Raw genomic sequence first — 24,901 nt, forward strand, 5'->3', positions numbered from 1 at the left:
CTCTAATAACATCTAAATATCACCACATCCAGGCAGGTGCAAATTACTTTCACACTCTGGACACGTAAGCTGCACAAAAACCCAGAAACACAAACTGTGTTAGTCGGCTGTGTGTGTTTTAATGACACGTTCACTGATGCTGGTAAGTAATTGAAAGAGCACATGACTGTGAGAGTCCTGATCCTCGGGGGCGGTAACAATTCTCAAGGGAGGAAAATAACGTTCTTTTATTAATCATTGATTAAAGGTGAACTCAGAAAGTAGACGTCTATAAAGCTTTAAGACACATATGACCTTTAATGCACATGTTTTATTAAGAAGGAATAAAGAACCACTCAGAACAACAGTCTGGGATCAGGTCAGAAATAAATCAATTCTCAATAAACTGAATAAACCCCTTGACTCTAACAGAGTTAGTGAACAGATAAAACCATAAAACAGGAAACATTTCCACTGCTCCGCTCCATGTCTGTTTTATCAGAATCTCGTCCCGGTGACTCCCCGTCCATCACCGCTGATCCGGTTTGTTCTCTCTTTCCTGTTTGAAGCTTCCTGAGAATTAACGTGTGCAGATGTGAAACAGATAAGAAGAAAACAAAGTGTGTCACTGAGACCTAATTGATATTTCCTGAGATCAGGAGGAAGCAGATCTATGTGTGTTTACTTCTGAGGTAAGACTTCCTTCCTTTGAACGACACCTTCCATCTGAACGTCTTACATCAAAAACAATGTATTTATTGTGTGTTTTACAGCTACTGCTTCATCGTCATATAGCTGAATTTATTCTGACATGGTTATGATTTAGTTCTGAATGTGGACGCAGACTCAGAAACAAGGTAAATAGGTCCAATAAGAAAAGGTTTAAACAACGGTTCACTGTCTGTGACGTGAGTGAAAAGGTACAAAGACACAACAGCTACAGAGACGTGATCCTCGTCCAACAAACCCACGAGTCCTTGGACCAGGATGCTGCTCTGACTCTTTATGCAAACACACACTTGCAGGATGTGAATATGCCTGAAAATGCTGAGCGTGTCGGATTAAAGGGTCTGTTGAGTTGCAGGGGCGCGCATTAACTCTCACAGGATGAGCCCCCCCACCCCCTAGCTCCCCACCCCCGATGCCCGCGGGTATATAAAAGCACCCGACCCATCACAGAGCACCGCACTCCTAACGAGCGCAGAGGTCGTCCCCGGAGCTGAGGAGGCAACGCGGCGGACAGCAGGATCAAAAGCTTCCAGGACGAAGACAAATATCCAGCGAGGCAGCGTTTGGAGCAGAGATGAGACGCAGGAGACGTGAGACCTGAGGAGACTCTTTACTCAGAGAAACCCTCTTCTGTATTCAGATCACATGGAGCTGGAGCTCAGAGCTGATGAAGCCGAGGCTGGCACGACACCAGAGCGCACTTCAAAGCTGACACAGCGGCGTTTTGTCGTATCCTGAGTGGAACAGACGTTTCGCATCCCAGCAAGGTTACGAGTGTCAGCGTGAGCCTGTGAAGTGTGTTAAACAGCTAATTCCCTGTTTGTTCGCTGCTTTCACTGGTTCCTCAGGAGCAGGACGAAGGTCGGCAGGGAGACGAGTGTTTGGAGCAGACGAGGAGAAACAAAGTCACAGAAAATCATCGCGTCGGTAAAGTTTAACGATCGAGGACGAGACGAGCGATGACAAGGTCACCGTGTGAGAGGATTTATTAGGAAAGAACATGGTTGGTGTTTTAATTAACTCGTGAAATTAAACCTGATGGAGACATGGAGTTTACCTGCAGGGACAAACTGAGGTGAAGACGAGGACACGACTGAGGCCGATTCTGATACCAGGGAGAAGACGTTTCCAATATTGACCGATATATTTAACTAAAAAGAAAATGATCTACGATTCCTAAGATGTCGTTTCAAACTCTTATGATAAAGAAATCTATAAATTAAGGTTTGATATTTCACAGCTCAACCATAAACTTTATTATAAATAACTATAAATATAAAGAAAACACTAATAGAACCAAATATAAAGAACTGGAATTAAGAAAATAAACAGTTTTTAACGTAGAATTTAAAAACGAGTGCATCATTTATTCTGCAAACTAAACATTTAGCTCTCAGCAGATATAAACTTAGAAACTGATTCTATCTTTCATGGCTTTGTTTCATGTGCAGACTTCTGAGGGAAATGGAAAAAGACTGAAGGACAAAATAAGTTCTTCTTGAGTTTAGTCAAACATCAAGTCTCCAAATGTTGCACAAAGTTCCAGAAAATCAGCAACAACAAATTAAAACCTGTTTCCATCCAATACTGCTGGATTCTGGTCTTATGAATATTTCTTGAACAAGATGAATTAGTGGCAGTAACTGTGTTTGTCCTGCAGTCGGCAGTGAATGAAGAGATTAAACTAAATGTCAGTCAGTAGAACTCGTCTCCACCGAGACCCAACAGTCTTACATTAAATGAAGCTGCACCAAGTTACACACACTCATAAATATCAGTTCTGTAAATATCCTCTATATTTATTTTCAACAGGATCCATTAATTATTCTCTGGGAAATTGGTTTAAAAAATGTTCCATCTCACACTTTAGGTCGAGAAAGTGATAGATTTTGATTTTCCCTTTATTTAATTAGCCAATAAAATTATAGAAACAAATCATTATTAGAAACAAATCAGCTAATTTTAAAGTAAATACAAACATGTTGGATATCGAATATGTTTTATCGTTTGTGTTTGTGTATGAGAAGCAGTAGCACACACACAGGATTTAACAGGTCAGGACCCTGATGGAGGCAAAACTGCATCTTTATTATTTATCTTGGAAAAATCCACCTTTTCGTTTCCTGAGGTCAAATTCAAACTTTTCAGGATCCCAGGGAAGAGGAATGATTTTATTTTGAAAAGGTCCAGTCGCCGTCATAAACCCTCATAAGACAGAAAATACAACGGTTCAGCAAATTAACAATTTGTTATTATTTACATTCGTTATCTTTGGTGGATTCACTTTTTCCATTCACACTTTTGTAAACAATTGTAAATATAACTTTTAAAGTGAATCATTAAATATCAAGAGAAAACTGATTTACAGAACCCTCATGTTACAGGGTCAGTTACTTTAATACAAACTGTCAATTCTATCATCTTTAAATTGTTTATTTTAAATTCTAATGTCAGTTTTTGTCTCCAGGATAATAAAAAAAAATATATTTATACATCTGATAAACGAAAGCAGAAAATGTTGAGGTGTTTAATCTCACACAAGAAAAACCAAACCAATCAATCAGGACACGAACAGAAAAAGCAAAGAAGTGTTTTTCTGTTTGTTGTGAGGAGGTTTCTCCAGCGGCGTCTCAGCGATAGATGCACATGCTGGTGCTCTGGTACAGGTACATGTAGGCGTCACAGAACAGACGCTTGGCCACGCCCTTCATGTCTCGAGGCACCTGCCTGGCGAGCTCGGTCGGAGACATTTCCAGGTAAGTGCCGACCTCCGGGCAGGCGCGCACCTCGGGGATGTTGTAGCCGTCTGTCTCTCCTGAACACAAGCCAACAACTCAGCCACGGAGGATTCATGTGAGGGACGCACGTGACGACAAAGCAGAGCGCTCACCTTCTCTGTCCGCCATGCTGTCGAAGAAGATCCAGTCCTCGGAGTGTGGTCCGTGCTTGATGAAGGACACGTAGTGGCTGGTCTCGATGCAGAGCACGGCGAACAGCTCCAGCTTGTCTCTGGTCAGAGCCTGAGGGGGCAGGCGACCCAGGTAACCTTTGGGGATGTCCAGAAGCGACGGCTGATGGGACTGCCGCTGAGGATGACAGTGCACCTGAGGAGAAAGACAAACTGTGAGGGAAACAGCTGTCGGCCATCCATCCATTTTCAGGTTGAGGTGCCAGCATCATGTTCCAGCTCAACCTGCAGCTCCATCATTAGTCCTTTCCAGGCCTGATGGGTTAATAATACTTGCTTTTCCTTCCTGTGTTGCAGCTCTGAGCTGCAGCGAGAACAGGTGAAGTGTTGTTGCACCTGATGTCCGTTTAAACCTTCTCTACACAACAAGACCTTTATCAGGACAAACACAAGAGGAATTCACACTGATTGTTTTGTGCGATGACACAAACCTGAGACGAGCACGTCCTGCAGAAAACTTTAAATCCCGTCTGACTGAAAACAGGATCTTTAAAACAGTCGGTGCACTGAACCTCAGCCACAGTTCCACATAGCATGCACTGCAGAGAACCTGAAACACACACACACACACACACACACACACACACACACACACACACACACACACACACACACACACACACACACACACACACACACACACACACACACACACACCATGTGTTGTAACCGGAGTCTGTCCCTGTAAGTCTGTGTGTGCTGAGCATGTGAGTGTGTGTGTGTGTGTGTGTGTGTGTGTTCACCTTCAGAGAGCAGGTCAGTGATGTCCAGCTCCAGAGAGGGAATGATTTTTTCAAACATCTTGAATTTCTTTCCAAATCGAGGCATCTGGAGGATGAGGCAGGACGGAACCTGCAGTCACACAACCACAGAAGAGACGGTGACACACAAACACAAACACACAAACATGAACACACTGCAGGAGACCAGCGGTGCAACAGAGACGCCTGCTGGACAAACACAACTTTACAGGCGAAGCATCACCAGAGTCGTCCCACACAGATTTACATCAGCTGTGATCACTCACATGTGATGAGGAAACATGAGTTTTCTACAGAACCACGACATGACTAACTGATTCCTTAGACTTTAAGAAGCAGCTGATTAAATGAATCAGCTGATAAAAAACATTAGTTGTCAAGTGTCTAATTCATAAACTAATGAATAACTGTACAATAAAACTATTCATTCATATTTATTTACAAATTCATTTATAAATCTGTAAATAAATAAATGAATAGAATAAATAAACCTGAAAAATGATGCCTGTGGCCACTTGGTGTCGCCGTCGTGGAGGAATGAAAATAATCAAAAAGCATCACTGCAACTTATGATATGAATGTATGACAAGACATCAGTGTGTCCTCCGTATTTCACCTCGGCCAGTTTGAGTCCTGCGCTGTGGAAGGAATGTTCCAGCAGCTGCTGAACTGTCGGCAGCACCAGGCTGTGGTTCTGGTCCAGAAAGATCTGATAACAGTAACTCTCCTGCACTTCACCGCCCGCCGAGCTGAAGGAGAGAGGACGAGGAATCAGAGTCCGGACAGGTCAACACAGTGAGGCCACAACAAGTGTGTGACGGAGGTGTTGTGACCGTACAGTTTGAGTAGAGGCTCCAGGGAGAGAATATTGTGCATGATGACGATGAGGAACTCCTCTGGATCTGAAACACAACATCAACAGTCACTTTAAACCCAAAAACCACGAGTCATGTTCTGCAGGTTCCACCAACCCTTCTCATCCGTGGTGAAGGAGCCACTGTAGCCGTGTTTCTGCAGCTGCTGCCGGAGCTTCATGATGTGCTGCCCTTCCACGAAGCCCTTACTGCAAAAACACGACAGAACACCAGCGTCTTCATCATAACATAGAAAAGCTTCATCTTAAGTGGATGATGTCAGTGAGTGTCACTAGCAACTGGAAATACTGCTGCTCCCGTTTTACTTTGAAAAACTGCAGAGCTGTGATGTAGTCGCATTCTCTTCCTGATTGGTTCTTATCAGCTATAAATTCAAATCGTTGCTTTTTGAATTTCAGATCCGTGCTCTTATTTCTAACCATCGCTGTTCTTAGCATTTTCTGTAACTAAGCAACCAACGGCAGAGAAGAGAATCTACTTCCTGTTTACACTGACACACACATGCCCAGTTCACCAATGCACCTAACTAACACACCCATAGCTGCTCAAATGGGTGCAAGGGTATTTATTATTGAAACAACATGTTGTAGTAAAGACACATCACACTTGCGTGAGGCCCCTGGTCTTTTAGGTACAATGGTCCCACCTGCGGAGCGGGTTGACGATGTCCCGGAGCAGTGTTTTCTGAATGGGGGCGTCCTGAGGTGCAGTTGATTTAAACAACATTGAGTCCAGCACAGAGGAGCAGGAGAACAGACTGAAAACACACAAGAGAAGACGGAGGTTTGACGCCTCAGGAAAACAAGACGCTGAGTTTTGATTTGGTTTCCTGCTCTGAAAGCAGCCATGTTTGATTCACTGCTGTATGTTTTCAATATAGATCTGCAGAGGTCAGAAACACAGGGTTATCAAGACTTTGTAACTGATGGAAAAACATGAAATATTAACTATTCAAATTTTCAGCTTGGCAGTTTTGGACTCTTCAAAAGAAATTAACAGCTGTCTGGAAAGTAGGAAATGATTCTAAAACCAGCTCATATACTTATTATATATAGATATATATATAAATAAATAAGTGATAAACGTTCCTGTGATTTGTAGAGTTGATGAGATGAAACCTGTTCATAATGTATCTGACCTGAAGAGGGCAGCGTCCATGTAGCAGGAGTTGCAGTGGCCTTGGATCCCTTTCATTTGTCCAATCAGAATCTCGTTCACCTGCTCAGTGCTGATTGGAGGAACCGTCTCCAGCTTCACTGAACTGAGCTCCAACTCGCCAACGCTCTCTGACGCACACGCACACACAAGTTATTAGTTATTAGTTAATAATTAGTGAGTTAATTCTCTTTCAGTCATGCAATGTTAGAATCAGTTGCTACGGACATTTTCTCCAACTCCAACTCTAACACGTGACGGACGTGAAACTAGAAGAACACAAACATCTCAGGATGAAGAAGAGGAGCCGTACACGTAGAAGACGAAGAAGACAACTTGGAAAGAATCTCCTGCTGCTTCTTCATATGTGAAAAAAATACTTAAAAATGTCCGGACCCAATGTTTCCAGAGTTCATGTCTGAAAACAGTATTTGAAGCTAGTTGATCAAATCCTCTTCTAACCTGTGTCATCCTGTTTTAGCATCTTCTTGCTGCGATTGGCTGAATTGCTCTGGAAGCGCGAGTCGGGACGGCAGGAGATCAGCTTCACGAACAGCGCCCTCTTGGGAGGACACGTGAAGTGACGCTTGTTCTTAAAGGTGCCATCACTCACTCCTCTGTCTTCCTCCTGCAGACACAAACACACACTGATGTGAGTGACAAGAGTCAGGCAAGGTGAAAGAAGGACAACTAAAACATACACAACTCAAAAAACCTTCTAACATCCAAACCTAAGCTGCTGTTACCGCTGCACATGGAGCCTGTTGAGCAATCACCCAATTTCCATTTCACAATTAACACTATAAACACATGTAAATTGAAAAATTGCTAATCTGATTAAAGAGTAAGCTGTATGATTTGTAAATATTAAGCGTTATGTCATGGTCCAATCATGATCGAGTGATCACGCATGTAGTAGAAGTTTGATCAGCTCCACAGAGTTAATAACTCAGATTGCAGACACACACTCAAATAGAAGTATGAATTAAAACATGGCTGAGAAACCAAGGTCTGAATTGAACCTGTGATTTGGAGAATCGTCACATCCCGAATCTAAACCTAATAAATATCCGTAAAGATTTAAAATGAGTTCCAGAATTTCATGTTTCACAAAGCACGAGTTCAAACCATGTTTCCTGAAACTTTGTATATTATTTGAATTAAAAACCGTGGTCCTTCTTTATTTCTGGATCTGTCAGTGTAAAGGTTACCAGCTCCAGTCCGGCCATGATTTGCTCTTTATCAGTCAAATGGCCGATCCAGCGGATGATTCCGTATGAATTTCCTTTAGCCAGCGTCACCTCCACCACAGAGTTCACAGTCAGACTCAGGTACAGATCATCCTTGTTCTGTTCAACCAGCGGCGCGTCGACGTCCATCCCCTCTGCCTCTGCAGTGAAGATTTGGATCAGATTCATCGCACACATGAGAAACAGCCTCATTACTCATCATGTGAATATTTGTTCAGACCTGCAGGGACCTCTCCCTTCGTCACACAATCCAGTGGAACTTTCACTTCTCCTCCCGTCTTCCCATTTTCATCCATGTCCTGGAAACATGGACACAGACAAATTACAAATGTGTTTCAAACCGATAACTTAAAAGGACTGAAGGAGGAGCAGGAGCAAACTAAGACAACAACGTGTCTCCAGACAGAAACATGGAGAAAAATAGATCATCTCAAACAGAGACTCATATGTAGAAGATAAACATGAAGAAGATGTTCCGTCTCAACACTGGAACAAAGGGCATCAAGCTGTTGGTAACTGTCGTATGTCGATGTCACAAAATGCTGTGAAAACTCCAACAGGACGTTAGAATGAGATAAAGACGTAAGGTTCTGTAGTATTGGCATCATCTTGTTAACTAACTAACTAACTGCAGAGGTAAAAACCAGTAAAACACAAAGGTCCCACATTATGAGGAAGTAGTCTGCATGGCTGGTTATTCCCCAGAGGAGCTTGCAACAAGGAACCTTTTTTATTTTCAAATTTTAATATTAGTGCCAATAAAGTAAAAGAAAAACTGAAACATTACTAACTGTGGAGATCCGAACAAAATGTTTTCCCTCCGTTTCCAGCACATCCACCACCATCCCATGACCAGTTTTATTACTGGTGTAGTACGTGACTCTGTCCCCTGAGGACAGCTCCTCTGTCCGGGGCTGTGGCTCAGGGCCGGAGGGCGACAGGGAGCTGGGGACCAAAGGTCTGACTCTGGAGAACGGGACAAAAACGCCACAATCTTTTGCACATGAGAACAAGGTTTCACGCTGGTGGGACCCATCGGTGTCGCCTTGCCCTCTGTCTGCTCCCTGGTGGTGGAGAGGAGCAAAGCAGAAGCAGTGTCGGTTACAGTGTAATTTTAAAATCGTTTTTCTGACATTTTACGAGGAAGAGTTCTGGAAAATATCCAGAGCAAAATGTGCAGAATTCAGTACATGTCTGAAAGCAGCTTCAGAGATGCTCGGACAAATATCAGTAAGGGAAAACAAGAACATGTGCTGCCTCACCTGTAGTTCAATCCCAAAGAAAGTTGCTGATAAAGGATTTTGAGTTTTTGTGAGTCTTCCGATGTAGCGGATGCTGCCCCTCAGCTCCTCTTCTCCTGCCTGCACGATCACTGCAGTGCCCAACGTGAGTCCGAGTGCTGTTGGGAGAGCAGCTCCCTCCCTGAACCACTTCAGCCGCTCTGCCTCATCCGGCAGGGCCAGCAGCAGCTCGGCACTCTTCACCGGCAGAGCCGACAAGCATTTCCTGTCTATGTCATAATCTAAGCACGAAGATGTAGTGAAGGGGAAGACCGGCAACTTAGAAGAAGAGCTATGTCTTTTGTAACTGTGTTCAGAGATGTAACATATGTGGCCAGGATTGATGTGTGTGTAATATTCAGGTTTTTCTGTTATGATAAAGTAATGGTTGGCTGGTGATGTCATGCTGCTGAGGCCCGGAGGTATAACAGGGTGTCAGGGTCCTGTAACGACACAAACACACATTTCTTCTTTAATGAGGACGTCAACACGTTCCCTCCCCTCAAACCAGAACAACAAATGACCTTATCATAACGGCTCAGTAACACCCCAGCCAAGAAAAACTTTGCCCTGACCTAATTAACTTAATCTAAACTAAACCTAGACCAAACCTAACCTTGACCTAAACCTCAAGCTATCCTTAACCTAAATCTTACCCAAAGCTTAGGTTAGGTTATCTTTATTGTCAAGGGGAAATGTGTTGCGCAGCAAAGAAACAGAAAACACAAAATCAACAACATCCACAATAATGGTTTGATCACCAGATTGAGGATCCAAAGCCAGAAACAGTACAGACGGTTAAAACAGATTCAATAAAGCTTCTATAGAAGAGAGTCATAACCTAAACTCAAACCTAACTTAACCCAACCTTGACCTTAACCTTAAAACTTGTCTTCACCTTAAAATGAAACGCTTCACACAATGGGGACTTGATTTTGTCCTCATTATGTGACTGTGTGAACCTGCGAGTCATAACCTAAACTTAACCTACACTTAAACCTAAACTTAACCTAAACCAAACCTAACCTTAACCTTAACCTAAACCAAACCTAACCTTAACCTAAACCAAACCTAAACCAAACCTAACCTTAACCTAAACCTAAACCAAACCTAACCTTAACCTAAACCAAACCTAACCTTAACCTAAACCAAACCTAACCTTAACCTAAACCAAACCTAAACCAAACCTAACCTTAACCTAAACCTAAACCAAACCTAACCTTAACCTAAACCAAACCTAAACCAAACCTAACCTTAACCTAAACCTAAACCAAACCTAACCTTAACCTAAACCAAACCTAACCTTAACCTAAACCGAACCTAACCTTAACCTTAACCTAAACCAAACCTAACCTTAACCTAAACCAAACCTAACCTTAACCTAAACCAAACCTAACCTTAACCTAAACCTAAACCAAACCTAACCTTAACCTTAACCTAAACCAAACCTAACCTTAACCTAAACCAAACCTAACCTTAACCTAAACCAAACCTAACCTTAACCTAAACCGAACCTAACCCAAACTTAACCCAACCTTGACCTAAACCTCAAGCTAACCTTAAAACTAGTCTTCACCTTAAAATGAAACAATGGGGGTTTGAGTTTGTCCCTATGATGTGACTGTGTAAACCTGAGATTCTTAACCTAATCTTAACCCAAACTTAACCCCAATTTAACCCAAACTTAACCGTAACCTAATCTTAACCCAAACTTAACCCAAACCAAACCTAAACCAGAATTTAATTTTAAGGTGAAGACACGTTTCAAGTTTAAGGCCGAGGTTGGGTTAAGTTTGGATCAGGTTAAGTGTAGTTTATATCTCTCAGGTTTACACACTCACATAATGGGAACTTGATTTTGTCCCCATTAAGTGACTGTGTAAACCGGCACCACTCACTCACTCGCACACACACCTCACTCACACACACACACACACGCGCACGCACGCACGCACACACACACACACGCACACACACACGTTCCACAACAGACCACAGCGACACGTTGAAGCTAAAGTAAATGGAGCAAACGGTGCTGAGTGAGAAACGAGGTGAACGTTACCTTCACTGGTTCAGTTTGTTTGTAAGTTTCTTTTTCTGGTTCGAGTCCCGGATCACTTTCACTTTCACTTCCTCATCTCTGTCCAGCTCAGCTCGCTCTTCATGCCTGGGGAATCCCAGTGAAGTCACGGTGTGTGGGGGGGTGCAGAGCAGCCAGATGTTCCTCTAACACAGATGTGTTGTCATCTTGTTCAGAAGGAGCAGTTTGTCAGAACAGCTGATTTCTGCTGCACGTCCTGGTTCAGGGTGGAGGGTTTAAACCCTCAGGCCGGTCTGACAGGCTTACACTGGTTTTTTACGGTGGCCGACAGAGCTCAACGCACTGCGAAGTAAGAACACAACTGCAAACAGAAAAAACAACTTCATCAACTTAATGAATAAATAGCGGAGAAAAGTCACAAATCATGTAAATACATCAGCTGGGCTCCTGATCAAAGAGCCTGTACAACATGTCAATCATCTGTGCGACTGAGGTTTCATCCTGCGAGACAAAACCGGGGGTTCCACTGCCCTCGCGCTATTGCTGCTCTCCGATTGGACGGTACAAAGTGCGTCATTAGGAGCAGCCGCGGATTGATGACGTTTCAGTTCCGGCGTAAACATGGAGGAGCGAGAAGCGCTGAAGCGACAGATCGAGCTTCTTCAGGGTGAGTCTGCTTCTGCTCATGTCCGCCACAGATAAATCATGTAATATAAAACATAATAAATCCTCTACGTCCCGCGCCTCTCGCTCCAACTTTACAAACTCTGCGTCAAACTGACTAACTCACCTGGAACTAACCGGCTCGCCATTAGACACTGGTGAACTGGTCAGTTGGGGGCTGCTGCACGTTAGCTGCCAGTTGACGAGTTAACGAGTTTAACCTTGGCGGGATCGACGTGTGGTTAACTGGCTTCACTAAACCCAACATTGGTTAAACAGGGAAGTGGGTTTAACCAGGTAACTTTAGCTTTAACTCTGGTGTAACTCTCTTTGCTGGGCAATGTTCATTTATGTCATGGTCCATGTACAATCGAGTCACTGTACACATTCTCTCACTCTACATCTTGTTCTTGTTTTACACTTTATATATAAGTATTAAATTCATATTTTCCTATATTTCCTTACACTTAATTATTATTAGTTACTGATGCCTGTTGTAGACTATTGTAAATTTCCACATTCTAGGATCCATCTCATCTTATCTTACTTATCTTACTTTGGTGAATTACCATGGTGACTTGTGCTGAACCGTCCTCCGTGGTTTGTACCACGAAGCAGGATCTGTGGTTATCGCAGTGACTTCAGGTTTTATTGTGAAACTGGTTCACTTGTTGACCCGCTAACCTGGGTAAGTTAGTGAAAACAGACCAGTAGTTGTCAATGGCCCAACTACTGACCAATCAGGTCACTGTGGAAAACCAGACTCATCCATCTACAGGAGCCTGAGAAAAGAGTTTACAGTATATTGTTATTTAATCTCAGCATATTTCTAGATGAGTGTAATGTTCCACTCTGGTTTTCAAACACCACCCAGGCTGAGATGTGTGTAAACTCTGGTTTTGCCCGAGTCGATTATCTATGTTCCTAATTCCTGGTTATCAATAATGTGTGAATCATTTTGTGGGATCTGCAGTTGAGCTGCAGTTTTAGAGTAAAAGCATCAACAGTGTCAGGATTCAATGACAACAAATCCATAAGAGTTATTTTGGATTTATTTAGTTTAATAAACTCAATCTCTGTTTGTAAGAAGCTCTGTTTTTAAAACCAGTTTCAAAAAGCCAAACAATTTGACCTATCTATAAAATATGTATTGCTCTGTATTACTATTCACTTAATTCTAATTATTTTTAACCAACATTTTATCCTTTTTCAACGTGCAAGTGTTTAACCACTAAATAACTCCCATTTTTAAATCCCCAGATCTCATCAATAAACACAAGAGTGTCCATGGTGATGCACCGTTTCCAGCAGCTGAGCAGACGCATCTAGCAGCTCCAACATTCACCAGAGGCAGAGGTCACAGCACATCTGACGTCCATCCTTACAGCTCCAGAGGGAGAACTTTTGCTCCTCAGACTCGAGGAAGTTGGAGAGGAAGACACTCGCTGAGAAACAAGAACCCTGAAACCTCTCTCGGACATCAAGCGGCTGTTACCTCCTCCTCCACTGGGCATCAGTCTGGTTTCCAACCTGAAACTCGCAGCAGAGGAGAAGAAGAAGGAGATGAAACCAAAACTGCACCTTCATTGACAGGCATTGCCCAACAGAAGAAAGATGCACATGTAAGCAGCACCACAGGGATTAGAGAAGATGCATCAAGGAAACCATCCACAGATGATCTTCATAAAAGTTTGACAGGCACGAGCTCGCAACATGAAACTCAACACAGACAGACTCAAGGATTTCAGCAGAAGACTGAAACCAGGCAAGCTGTTCAAGAAGAGATGGCAGGTGTTTCTTCAGAGGCATCCTCTTCTGTAAAGATCAAAACCCAAGTACAGATCAAACCTTCCCTGATCAGCAAACCGACTCCAGTAGTTCCTACAACTGATGATGTCATATTACTGCCCCCTGCTGTGTCTGAGGTAGCGAAACAACCTTCCACTCAACTCTCCTCTCAAACCAGCCAGGCCCAAGTCAGCAAGTCTTTTCTAAAAAAGTCCAAGTTCACTTGGGTGAAGAACCAGACCGCGGCAGGAGTGGAGTCCAGACAAGCTAGTTCTGTTTCCTCATCCCCAGGAAAGGTTGCGTCTGTCTCTCAAGCCTCAGCCTCTAAAGCTTCCAGTGGAAGTTCCCCCTCATCCAGCAAGAGAACCCCTGTCAGGAAGTTACCACGAAAGCTGAGCCCCATCACCATCGCCCAAAGGACCTCCAAGTACAAATGGGTCTCCTCCTCCGCTGGAGCCCAAGCCAAGACATCTCGAAAACCTCTCTCACCAAAAGTCCTGACTCTTCCTCAGAGAGCTTTAGAGAAGGGAGAGGCCACCAAGAGACTCAGATCCCCCTCCACTCCCTCTGCTAAAGTGAAAAGGGCAACCAGCTCCACGCTCAGCAGCCAGTACCGCTGGAAGGCTGGGGGCCAGAGTTCCCCCGGGGCTGCAACTGCAGGGCCAGCAGCAACAGCTCGTCGTAGATCCGCCTTCCACTGGACGGCAGAAAAAAGCAACAGGGGAGTGAAAGGAGGGCTGGTTGTTTCTCCATCTCTACCTCAACGAGCCTCACTCCCCTCCTCCTCCCCTGGTGGTTTCAAACTCCGCAGCAGGATGAAAATCATAAGGAAGTCCCCTAACAGGTAAGTTACTCAAACTCATTTACATTCTCCTTTGAATGTGCTCTGAGACCTCTAAATTATGTTCATCATTATTTTTTACAACTGTCTGTTACCAGAAGGTGGCAGCAAAGTATCGGCTTAGATATTTCACTGACCTTGTTCATGTGAGACTTTGTTTATATGTTGTTTACCTAGATTTTTCTTCACATAACTAGCTCGTTAGTAAACTCTCACTGATCCCACTTGCCCTCTGTGTTGTGACCACAGCGCCGGTGGTTCGGAGAGAGGAAGCAGCCCGTCAGCAGCAAAGTTCTCCCCACGGGGCCGATCACACACCTGGACCCGGACTCCCACAGGAGTTAAGAGGACGCCCTCCAGGGAGCTGGTGTCTTTTGGTAGACACAAGTTGAGGCGACTCTCTCCCACCTCATCAAGGACAAGTAAGGAGCTTAGACACAAACAATAGCAGAACATTCGTTATGCACAGTTTGCCAGTGCAGACTAATTTCTTTCACGAGCTGCCAACCAATAGTTCACAACATCACATAGTTAAGAAGGTCTGTGTCTAACCTGGTTAGTTATTGTTCAACGACAACTCCTCTGGTGCAACAGCAGAAATTCTGTATTCATCTGTGTAATAGTGCAAACATAGTTTTTCACTTATTCACATTGATGCTATTGATGAATGATAAAGTCTAATTTTCACTTCCATTTTACATCAGTTCCAACATGTGGCTGTCAGTTTAACTTTGTGCATCACATTGTAACACAACAGCGAAACAGTAGCTCTTTCAAAAATAGAGGAGATTTATTTCACTGACATGTTTGAGTGTAATTTACTCTTTTGGACGAAGCGTCTAAGTAATTGGCCGCTCTGCTGTAGCTATTCCAGCTGTGTCCAGTGGAGGGCAGCAGCTCACACCCATGTCTTCCTTGTAGGGGCTTTGTGTTTGTGGCTGTCACGGGAGAGGCGTACACACCGGCTATAAGGGGGGGGTGGTGGGGGGGTTAATTGATTGCCCAATTCAGCCGTGATGGCGAACAAGTGCCGATAGCGGGTAATTTGCAGAGGTGGAGGCAGGCAGCGACACCGCTATCAAGCCCCGGCACCGCTCTCCCTCCAGTAGATAAAAAGGAGCTAATGCATAATTATCCTTTTGCAAATTGGATTGTTTTAACGAACTGTAGAATATAGGCCGAACCTGATTGAAAGCAATCATTGTTTTTACAGCCCCCCCCTCGCTCTCTTCCTCTCTCCACCCCTCCCTCACTCCACTTGCCCCTCCAACTCTCTGGTCATTCTGCGTGTACCCTACACGCCTCATGCCCATCTTGGTGTAATCTCCCATACTCAATGGAGTCAGAAGACATTAGAAAAGCCATCACTATTAACATTAGGCTTTATTTCTTCCTGTGGCTCTGTGTCTATCAGTCTGCTTCTCTTTTTCTGGTGCTTTAACTTCCTCTTCATCATTACTCCCCCGTTTTTTTAATGTCATGTGAACAAACCTGCCGCAGAACACATGCACCTCTAATTAAAGATGTGGATTCAGAATCTGAGAGTCGGGAGAGGTGGAGCAGAGGTGAGCGCAGAGGAAGATGGAGTGTGGAGAGCTGCTCGTAGCCGTCTGTGCCCCTGATAAGAGCTGCTAATAAAGAGCAAATTGAATTACTAATGATGGGAAGCAGAGTCCCTATAGATGAGCCCGTTAAAACCAACCTTATGACCACTAACACATGCATGATAATACACTCGCAAACAATGTTTCTTAATTTCCTCCTCAACGACCGGCTCCAGCCTCCCCTCCTCACGTCGGGGTGGGGAGCGTTTTCCCGAGGTGCTTGGTTATATGTGGTTTAATTTAAAGAGCGCATAAACCTAAGTAAGCAGTTAAAGCTGTAATGAATCAAGAGGAGTGTGCGCATGTATATATCTATATGTGTGTGTGCTTGCGTGCGCCCGGAGACAGCCATGTAGCCCAGATAATCTAATAAAACAGATAAATGTCAGGAACGGACAGAACAGAGGGGAGGATTGCTGAGCCGAGCGGCTTCAGGCCCCATGTGACAGGCTTCCGGAGCGTTTTAGGTCTCTATCTCGCTCTGCTTGCTTTCCTCCCTCACCACCTCTCCTCCACCCTCACTCAGTCCTTCTTCCCTCTGTGGCTGTCTTTTTTTAAGCCCACCACCGTACGTCACCACATTTTGTGCATCATCTCACATTAGGTCGAAGTTGTCTTAGTAAAGTCATGAGAATTTATTTGCTGAAAATACAATAACTTTAAGGAGGTGGCGTATTTTTGTTAAGAGCACATCAACACCAGCATCGGCCCTTATCACCACAGAAACTCTCCAACTTGATGTCTTTGGCTTCTACGTGTACGGCTCCTCGAGATATTTGTATTCTTCCAGTTTTACGCCCACTCGCTCGTTGGGGGGGTGGTAGGGAAAGTTTGAGAAAATGTTCCGAGCAACTGACTCGGACATTTACGTTCTCGCGTACAGCCCCTCCGCTAAGTTTCCCTAAAGCAGGTCGAGTCTCTATTCCTGTTTATGCAAATCATAAAACGCAGATTCACACGTACACACACACACTGTGGGTCAGATTGTTGACTTGTTTGTGTTATAGTAGGAGACGCTCTGTGATGGTGGCTCTGCCACCTTTGCTCTCTCAGCATCGTCTTACCAACACGCTGCCCTCATCCACCCTCTGACACCTCAGAGCCCATTACTACCACAAAAGAATCCCCCCCTCCTCCTCGTTCAGGGATCCTGTTACTGCTCCTGCAGTGATCCCATTTATTTCACCCATAAATCATGTGCTGCTCTGCAACGAGGTCCAGCTCCCGCTGACATGTTCCACTTTCTCCAGTGATCTGCATGTACACTCTGTTGTACAGACAAACACTGAGTTCACTGCAGATACATTTTCATAGAGGTGAAAATAATTCCTTATGGAATGTTGTCTTTCCCGATCAAATTACTGATCGTGACTGAACTGAGTGAATATTAATTTGGCATATTATTACCACCTGTTGACTCGTCTTTCTTTTAGGATTCTGTGATTTCTCTTTTTCTATGATCAATGTAAAACATCTTCATCAGTACGTTGCCTTCTATTGCATGGTTGTAGTTTTCTGAAATGCTAATTTGCCCCTTTTTAAAACTTACTTTAATTTTAAGTAAGTTTATTGCAGCTTCTTTAAAGGTCCAAGAAATGAAAAACCTGAGATATTTGTCACGTGTTAGAAACCTCATCAACAACATCATGTTAAAACGGGCTGAAACGTCATGATTGTCTGACTCTGATTGGTCGAGTCCTTATGAGCTTAGATTTCTGAAACCTCACCGAAGGTTTTTTGGCCCAATCATTACATTTGATGTCATTAGCTGTGGAAATAGTTTGTGTGAGTCTTACTAGTCCATGAATTACTTTGTCTGTCAGGGCTTCAGGATGTGGTAACCTAATGAGTAAATCCTGTATCCTCCATACAAACTGCAGAGCACCGTCTGTCCTTTCCTGACTCCAGCTTGGCTCAACACACGTTTGTTTATTTTTGTTTGTTTATCTGCATCACTCGCTGGTTCACACTTGCTCCAGTTTCTCCCACTTTTCCTTCACACTTGTGGCCACTTGTCCTGAGCTCTCCTGCTCTCACTGACACACACACACACACACACACACACACACACACACACACACACACACACACACACACACACACACACACACACACACACACACACACACACACACACACACACGCGCACACGCACACACACACTCTGTTTGTTCAGCTCAGAGCACAGTGATTGTTGCTATGTGCACACTGGAGTCCTCGCTCTGTATCATATGTTTATATGCACATTTTTCTCAGAAGTTTTTATTGGCCAAATGATTTTCATAGTTGTGTGTGTGTGATTCTACCATCAGCTGCTTTTCCACATACCGTTCCTTAAATGCCATTCCCCAGTGTTCCCATAGTATTATCAGTTGGACGACACACACATTTGCACCGTGAGGACCTTAACCTAATGCAAATCACACACACACACACACACACACACACACACACACACACACACACACACACACACTCTGCTCATTCCTCTGCACTTTCTCAGGCTCTCTGTGTCAAACAGGTGGACCTCTTGTCTGTCTGTCTGCCCTGTCTGTGGCTTTCTCTCTCTTCCTTCCTCTTTACATCTGTCACCATCTGACACACACACACACACACACACACTTGTGCTGTGCCCACACACATGCAAACAAATCCTTCCCCTACAATTGCTGTAATGATTTAGGTAACAACAGAAGGAGATGTGCAGATTTATTTAGGTTTTTCGTGTGTGTTTTTTAGCATTAGGAACCAAAACACAGCTTGAACCTGCAGCGTGCATTAATCTATGTGACTATATATAAACAGGACGTGTATTCGGTTGCACGAATGATTCAGTTTCTGGTGTAAGATGGTGTCTTGTGCAGGGCGTGCTCGTTATAGCTCTCTGCCATGGTGCACGGTAACATTTGGCATTTTGATTAACCTCAGAACCCGGGGAGCCGTGCCATGCCAGTGAACAGGTCCCTGTGCCGACCGCGTGTGTAGCTCCTCCCCTTTCCTCAGGCTCTCATCAAACTGTCAACTGGCCATAATTATAGTTCTAACTCATTTGAGAGGAACATGGACATCTCTGGGTTTCCTGAGGACACAGAGAGAAGTCAAAACGTCTCTGTCTCACTTAGCAGGGTCAGATGACCAATAAGTTAGGTTCAATACGTTTCAACTTGCTCAACAGGTTTAACATATTATCTTCAATAGATATCAACTTTATGCCATGCTCTGCAGCTTCCAGTCTTCAAACCACTTGATCAGTGTGTTTTGTACTGAACTCTTCAGATGAGCTCAGTGTGCTGTGTGCTGTCATGGGGGGGGGGGGGGCGACGCTGTGCATCTACTCAGGGGGAATGAGCGGCATGTGTTGAAATGTGTAATCAATACTATTGAGTCCTGAAATGTTAGCCTGAGATGACTGTGACTCCTTTCCCAGTTAAGGAGGTAAATGTTTTCTTGGTATCCAGAGGAGTGGCCCATGTGCCAGGCTGTCTGAATAAATCAGAAACCTAACAGGACCCCGTCAGAGCCTCTACTAATTATTTGAGAACACATGGCAGGCGGGCCAGGAGCCACCTATTGGTAAATGGCTTGGCTCAGGTCGTGGTGGTGCCATCTTTAACTACCCGACTGGGAATCCTGACAATAACGCCAGTGTTTTTATAGGAGAGAGACTATTTCTTTTGACTGTACTTTCTGAATCCGTTTCAAATCCAAAGTCTTCTACAGAGTCGATGCGACTTTGTGACATTACAGTGGTGGTGAGGTTTATGCAGCAGTTGGCTGGAGCTACATGTATGTAATGATTTGCTGTTTCACTTTTTAAAAGTAATTTTATTTTATTTTAAAGGACAATCGTGTTTATAATGTAACCCCACGATTCAACAATGTGCCATTAGATTTGTATAAAACACAAATGATTGTAAACCAGCAGCTACATGAAAGGTAGAACATAATCTGATTTGGAGTAAATGGGCACAAACCTAAAGACTGCACAGTTTAAAAACATGTTTCCAAAGTTATAAATCTACAAAGTTCAACAGTAATGCAACTCAATCTACACAGTTTCTTGTGTGAGTGTGTGTTGTGGTCTTGTTGTGTCACATAAAGCTGTCTGTTCTGGTAACAGGGAGGGGAAAGTCAGGGGCTGTTGGAAGGTCCTCCATAAATCTTCACCTTTTGTCAGCTGGAGAGCAGACTGGTATATCTGCCCAGCCCCTCGACCTGCTGTATGCCCCCGACCCTATGACAGTAACACTATCCCCCTCTAGCCCTGCTCCACATGTCTGCACACACTCATGTGTTACCATAATAATCATTGGGGGTTTTGCCGTTTACGTGGGAAGACGAGCAAAGAGTCTGAGGAGTGCTCGGCATGTTAATTATGTCCCCCCCCCACACACACACACACACACACACACACACACACACACACACACACACACACACACACACACCACACGGGCATGGACACATGGTGGAGCAGGGATTGTGTGACTGATGTGGGGGGGACCGGGGGTGGTCACTGGTTGGTCATTATGGACAGAGCAGGTTTATCTGGGCACTGGACATGGCCGTTGACATGGGGAATGGTTTATGACCTCAGGACTTCCAGGTCTGGTTGTTTATTAATTGTACTGTACATTTAAATCACATACTGTAATCATGTTTTTAATCTATAATGACCAGAAATAACCAAATGAGGAGTAATCTATGAAAACAGGCAAATTCCAGGTCTTAGACTCATTCTAGCTGTGTAATTAGGGTTCAGGTGAAATCATCACAGTTTTGGTCACAAAGTCAGAGATAGAAATGAAATCTACATTGCTGAGTTTGTCTTAGAAGATAAAAGGAGATTTGGGATGATAAAGTTTGAACTTTTTGGAGGAGCTGGTCACAGACAAATGTTTCTCATATTGTTTCAAAGATAAAATCCCATAGTAAACATCAATAAATAGCATATTATCACTACACACAATGTTGACCCCATATAAAAACATTATGAGGGATTATAAGAGTTAAAGTTTATTTTCTAATTTAATCATTACCTGAAGTGGCATCACGAGACTAATTCTTAACAGTGTTGTTGAGCAGCAGAGATCAGTGCATGGGCAGACACACGTTATTCAGAGGACTGATATCTATGTGTGGAGGTATTCACTGTAGTTTGTGCAGGAACCTTTGATGCAGCAGTGTTCGTCTTTGTGTACGACTGAGTTGAACGAACAGTCCAATACGTTGCTGCGGAAGCTAATCTGCAACCAGCCACTAATGGGATTCTCCATACCAACAGAAATCCATGACAAATGTTTGAATTTCAGTTGTTGCTGCTGCAGAGGTCACATGACCACTTACATTTAATATTCATTTAACCAATTAAGCAGATTTTCATAATCCTAACTGCACTAATCCTTCATTTGACCACTGTAACTCTCCAAATGCACAATATCTCAGCTTCATTCTTAATCACATGATCTTTTATAAGGTACTTATAAATTAGTTTGAACTCTTGCTTTCGGTTGCTGTGTGTTGTAAGTGAATGCTCTCGTGAATCCTCAGTACTTTCCATCATTTTCTCTCTGCGCTCTCCCTCTCTCTGCTCTTATATCTGCAGTCACATTCTGTAATTGCTCACCCACACCCTCACACTATTTCTCTACCTCCTCCCTGTCCAGAGGAATTAGCCCCATTCTCCTAATTGATGGCTTGGCTGCAAGTCTCGGTTGGTTAGCGGAGCCAAGCGGAGGCCAGGACCCATATTCCTATGAGATCAGTGAGTTTTGTGTGGTCATGTGAACTGATCATCCCTTCTGCAGCAGGTTTTATGACCGTGAGCTCTTGTGTATGTGTTTTTCTGTAATCTCTCCCTTGCGTTCAGTCTCCATCTCAGTTTTTCAATCTTCTACCTTCGCCCTCCCACCTGCTCACGCTGAGGAGAAACCCGAACCCTCATCGTCTGTATGTTTTTTTTTCTCAGCCTTTCCAACTTTCCATTTCAGTCATACCGGCCTGGACACCCGAACCCCCCCACCCCCCTACCCCCCTACCCCCAAGTCTATTTCGGTCTTGTTGAGTTATTCAATGACCCCCTACTATCTCCCCCACTGGTCCCTATTACCCCTTCGCCATCCATCTAAGTACCTCCTGCCCTCCCTCGGTCACCACTTGACCTCTTTGTTCCTCCCAGGGGGAAAGTTAAGTTTTTTTCCAACCCCTCGGGCCCCACAGGTATTTGACGGAGCGTCTCCAGCCACAATCGGCATCTGAACTTCTAAGCTCAATGGCTCGACTTTCCCCTGACACCCCTGACCTCCCAGCTTGCGGTCAGAGGGTAGACTTCTTAAGCCCACCATAACCTCCCTACAGGTGTTTCCCAAATTCAGTCATTAGGAATAATGTTGTCTGGGTTGGGAACAAATGTGGGAGAGATTCTTCAGCAGGGACATGATGGACAGGTGTAAAGTGAATTATGGAGCTGCCCTGTAAACCATATCCTCCTCTTCTTCCTCTTGTTACAATATTGGTCTTATTTTTGTTTGCAGCAACATATAACTTTTCTTTTTAAAGATAAATTCATAAATACACTTCATTCATAGACTGACCCTCCCTGATCATTCCTGCACAGACTCTGGCTCCAAATAGATTTAAGATGCCAGTGTTTGTATCCAGGATATTTTGGCTTCATTTCCAGATGGGAAGTGGAAAGAGTTGGAGACATTGTTCATATTTATTCACAGTTTTTAATTTGAACAATCATTACGTCCTGAGTATTTACCAAAGTTGGGTCTTTCCACTTCCTGAGCAATGAAGGATCATTACCTACATTCTTCAAGTTTTGCCTCCAAACAAAGTGGATGATAAAATGGATGAACTTCTATCTTGTTTATAATCTGTCAGATCATCTGTGAGCTTGTGTATTTTTGGAACTAAAAAATTACTTGAATTACAATATACATTTATTGAAACTACGTCAGAATCTGTAAAACAAAATACAACCCAGCTTATAATGAAGCTTCTATCGGTCCTTTCTCCGTATCATTCATCAGTTTCTCCCTCTATCTCAATCTCACTTAACTCCCCCTCAATTCATCCTCCCACCTCCTCGCCCTCCTCCCATTATCACGCCTCCCATACTCCTCTGTGTTTTCATGGATCCCTCCCTGCTCCCCTCCTGCTCCGCTCAGCCTCGTTGTGTTTCGGTGTTTAATAATGGATGATTGTTTGTCAGTCAGCACGCTGTTGTTAAAGGGTTTTAAGATAACTGCTAATTCCAGCAGGGCTGTATTGATTAGCTGCGCTGGGTGCGGATTGTTTTATAGCCAGAGACGAACGCTGCATCCCCTTCCATCATTCTCTTCCCATGCTCCTTCAGTACCCTCTCCCTTTGTCAGTGGTCTCTCTCTCCCTCTCTCTCTGGTTGAATAATTAATGCTTAACCTATTTAATTAGTGAGATTTGCTCTGAACAGAAGCAGAGTAATTGAGTCCTCAACTCTGTGTGTGGTTGGGGGAAGTGTGTTGCTCTTCTCTGTGACTCGGTGCATCGGTCTCACACACTGAGATTGCAGCATCAGGTGGCTCGCTTCCTACTTCCTCCTTTGCTCTCGGTGTAATCAGCTTGTGTGATTTACAGCAGCACGATGCGACGGTCCTTGACTTGGCATCAGCGGCAATGAAGTGTAACCATTTCGGTATGGCACCTCCAGCGCTGGAAGCGGTGGTTGTGGTCGATGCCAGCAGGGTTGTGGTGGAGGGCAAAGGGGAGTTAGCAGAGATGGAGGGAGCGCTCGTACTATGAGCTGTGGTTGTGATATTAATAACCCTCACTGCACAGGCCAAAACAATGAGGGAGGATTTGTTGGTCGTCTTTGGTGCTGTAATTGAGGCTCAACGCTTTGACTCTGCATCCTGCTCGCATGAACTGAAACCAAATGTTTCACCAGGCTGCCTTGTGGCATTAGGTTTGGCCGTTGTGACTTTGAGACACTGATGTTTTCAGTTCAGCACAGCAACAAGGGGAAATTATTTAAAGTAAATACTTCTGCAGATACTCAATGCATATTTGAAAATTCAATGGTTTGAATTGCACGTGTCATGTGAGTTGGTGATAAATGCTCCTTCAAATTATCCAATATCAGTGGTGACATCTTCAAATGACAGTTTTTTGTTCGTCCAACATCCAAAACCTAAAGTTATTAAATATTCAATGATATAAAACAGAGAAAAAGCAGCATATCCTTACAATCTAGAAACTGGAGACATAAAACCTTATATTATTCAAGAAGTTCTTCTTTTGAGCTGTTCCATACACTGGGACAAGGCCTCATCGTATCTTATCCAACACGTGGAGTTAGAAATACATACAGTATAGAAATACAGTAATCAAGTAGCTGGCTGGACTTTTCTGAGTTGTCGGCTGTTTGTCCGGCAGCCGGTGCTTATAAGTCTCTGCATCACTGAAGAAAATGAGATAATCAGTGAATTTCATGATTCAGCTGTGTGAGGTCTTGATTATTTGGTCGGTCTGTTGCTAATTTAAAGCCTGGCTGGTGGTTGGTTAGCAGCAGAGGTCTGAGAGTCTGTTGACAGCGTTGCAGGTTTGACTCTGATCCCAGGTCTGATCCCACGTTGGCCGACATGAGACAGAACTGATTGGTCAAACAGGGTCTGGATTCCTTCATGTCTCCTTGGACCAGCAGAGACTTGGCAGGAAAACCCCAAATCGAGATTCATTACTATTAATACTCACCTGAGGGCTGGTCAGGGTGTACAGCCAGGATACGCACACACACGCACACATGCATACACATGCGCGTACATGCGTATGAACAGCAGATCTCGCTGCATTCCTGCCAGTGAACTGCAGAGGGGGCTCTGCACATGTTCGCTGCTGGCTCAGCAACCTGAGCAACAGGTGGAGCACTCTGTCTGCTCACTATGTGGCAACAACCTGTCACTTTCACACAACATTTAAACT

General features: G+C 44.0%; 2 protein-coding genes across 5 annotated transcripts in view; one reads left to right on the top strand and one right to left on the bottom strand.

The window, feature by feature from the left end:
* Nucleotides 1–2,772: 2,772 nt before the first annotated feature.
* Nucleotides 2,773–11,174, bottom strand: cyldl (cylindromatosis (turban tumor syndrome), like). Of its 4 annotated transcripts, XR_004613563.1 has the most exons (16): nucleotides 11,060–11,174; nucleotides 8,980–9,440; nucleotides 8,509–8,781; nucleotides 7,938–8,016; nucleotides 7,679–7,857; nucleotides 6,930–7,095; nucleotides 6,451–6,598; nucleotides 5,959–6,069; nucleotides 5,409–5,500; nucleotides 5,276–5,339; nucleotides 5,054–5,186; nucleotides 4,352–4,528; nucleotides 4,108–4,248; nucleotides 3,599–3,812; nucleotides 3,268–3,523; nucleotides 2,773–3,234 (listed from the first exon to the last, which is right to left on the bottom strand). XR_004613563.1 is itself a non-coding variant. In XM_034582216.1 (15 exons), exons 2-15 carry the CDS (start codon nucleotides 9,400–9,402, stop codon nucleotides 3,339–3,341), a joined length of 2,295 nt encoding a protein of 764 aa, XP_034438107.1. In that variant the 5' UTR covers nucleotides 9,403–9,440; nucleotides 11,060–11,174; the 3' UTR covers nucleotides 2,773–3,338. The 4 variants fall into 4 exon arrangements, 3 of the variants coding, with proteins under 3 accessions (XP_034438107.1, XP_034438105.1, XP_034438106.1); XM_034582216.1 differs by having other exon boundaries at nucleotides 2,773–3,523; nucleotides 4,108–4,226; nucleotides 4,420–4,528; XM_034582214.1 differs by having other exon boundaries at nucleotides 2,773–3,523.
* Nucleotides 11,175–11,621: 447 nt separating this feature from the next.
* The window catches only part of zc3h3 (zinc finger CCCH-type containing 3), a 51,440-nt gene continuing 38,160 nt past the window's right edge, over nucleotides 11,622–24,901 (top strand). Inside the window, exons 1-4 of the mRNA XM_034582213.1 lie at nucleotides 11,622–11,705; nucleotides 12,962–13,645; nucleotides 13,685–14,333; nucleotides 14,580–14,752. Of these exons, the coding sequence (XP_034438104.1) occupies nucleotides 11,660–11,705; nucleotides 12,962–13,645; nucleotides 13,685–14,333; nucleotides 14,580–14,752 (1,552 nt within the window). The 5' untranslated portion in view covers nucleotides 11,622–11,659. The remainder of the gene's footprint in view (nucleotides 11,706–12,961; nucleotides 13,646–13,684; nucleotides 14,334–14,579; nucleotides 14,753–24,901) is intronic.

Source organism: Hippoglossus hippoglossus, chromosome 4 (assembly GCF_009819705.1).
Source record: "Hippoglossus hippoglossus isolate fHipHip1 chromosome 4, fHipHip1.pri, whole genome shotgun sequence".
NCBI classification, from domain to species: Eukaryota; Metazoa; Chordata; class Actinopteri; order Pleuronectiformes; family Pleuronectidae; genus Hippoglossus; species Hippoglossus hippoglossus.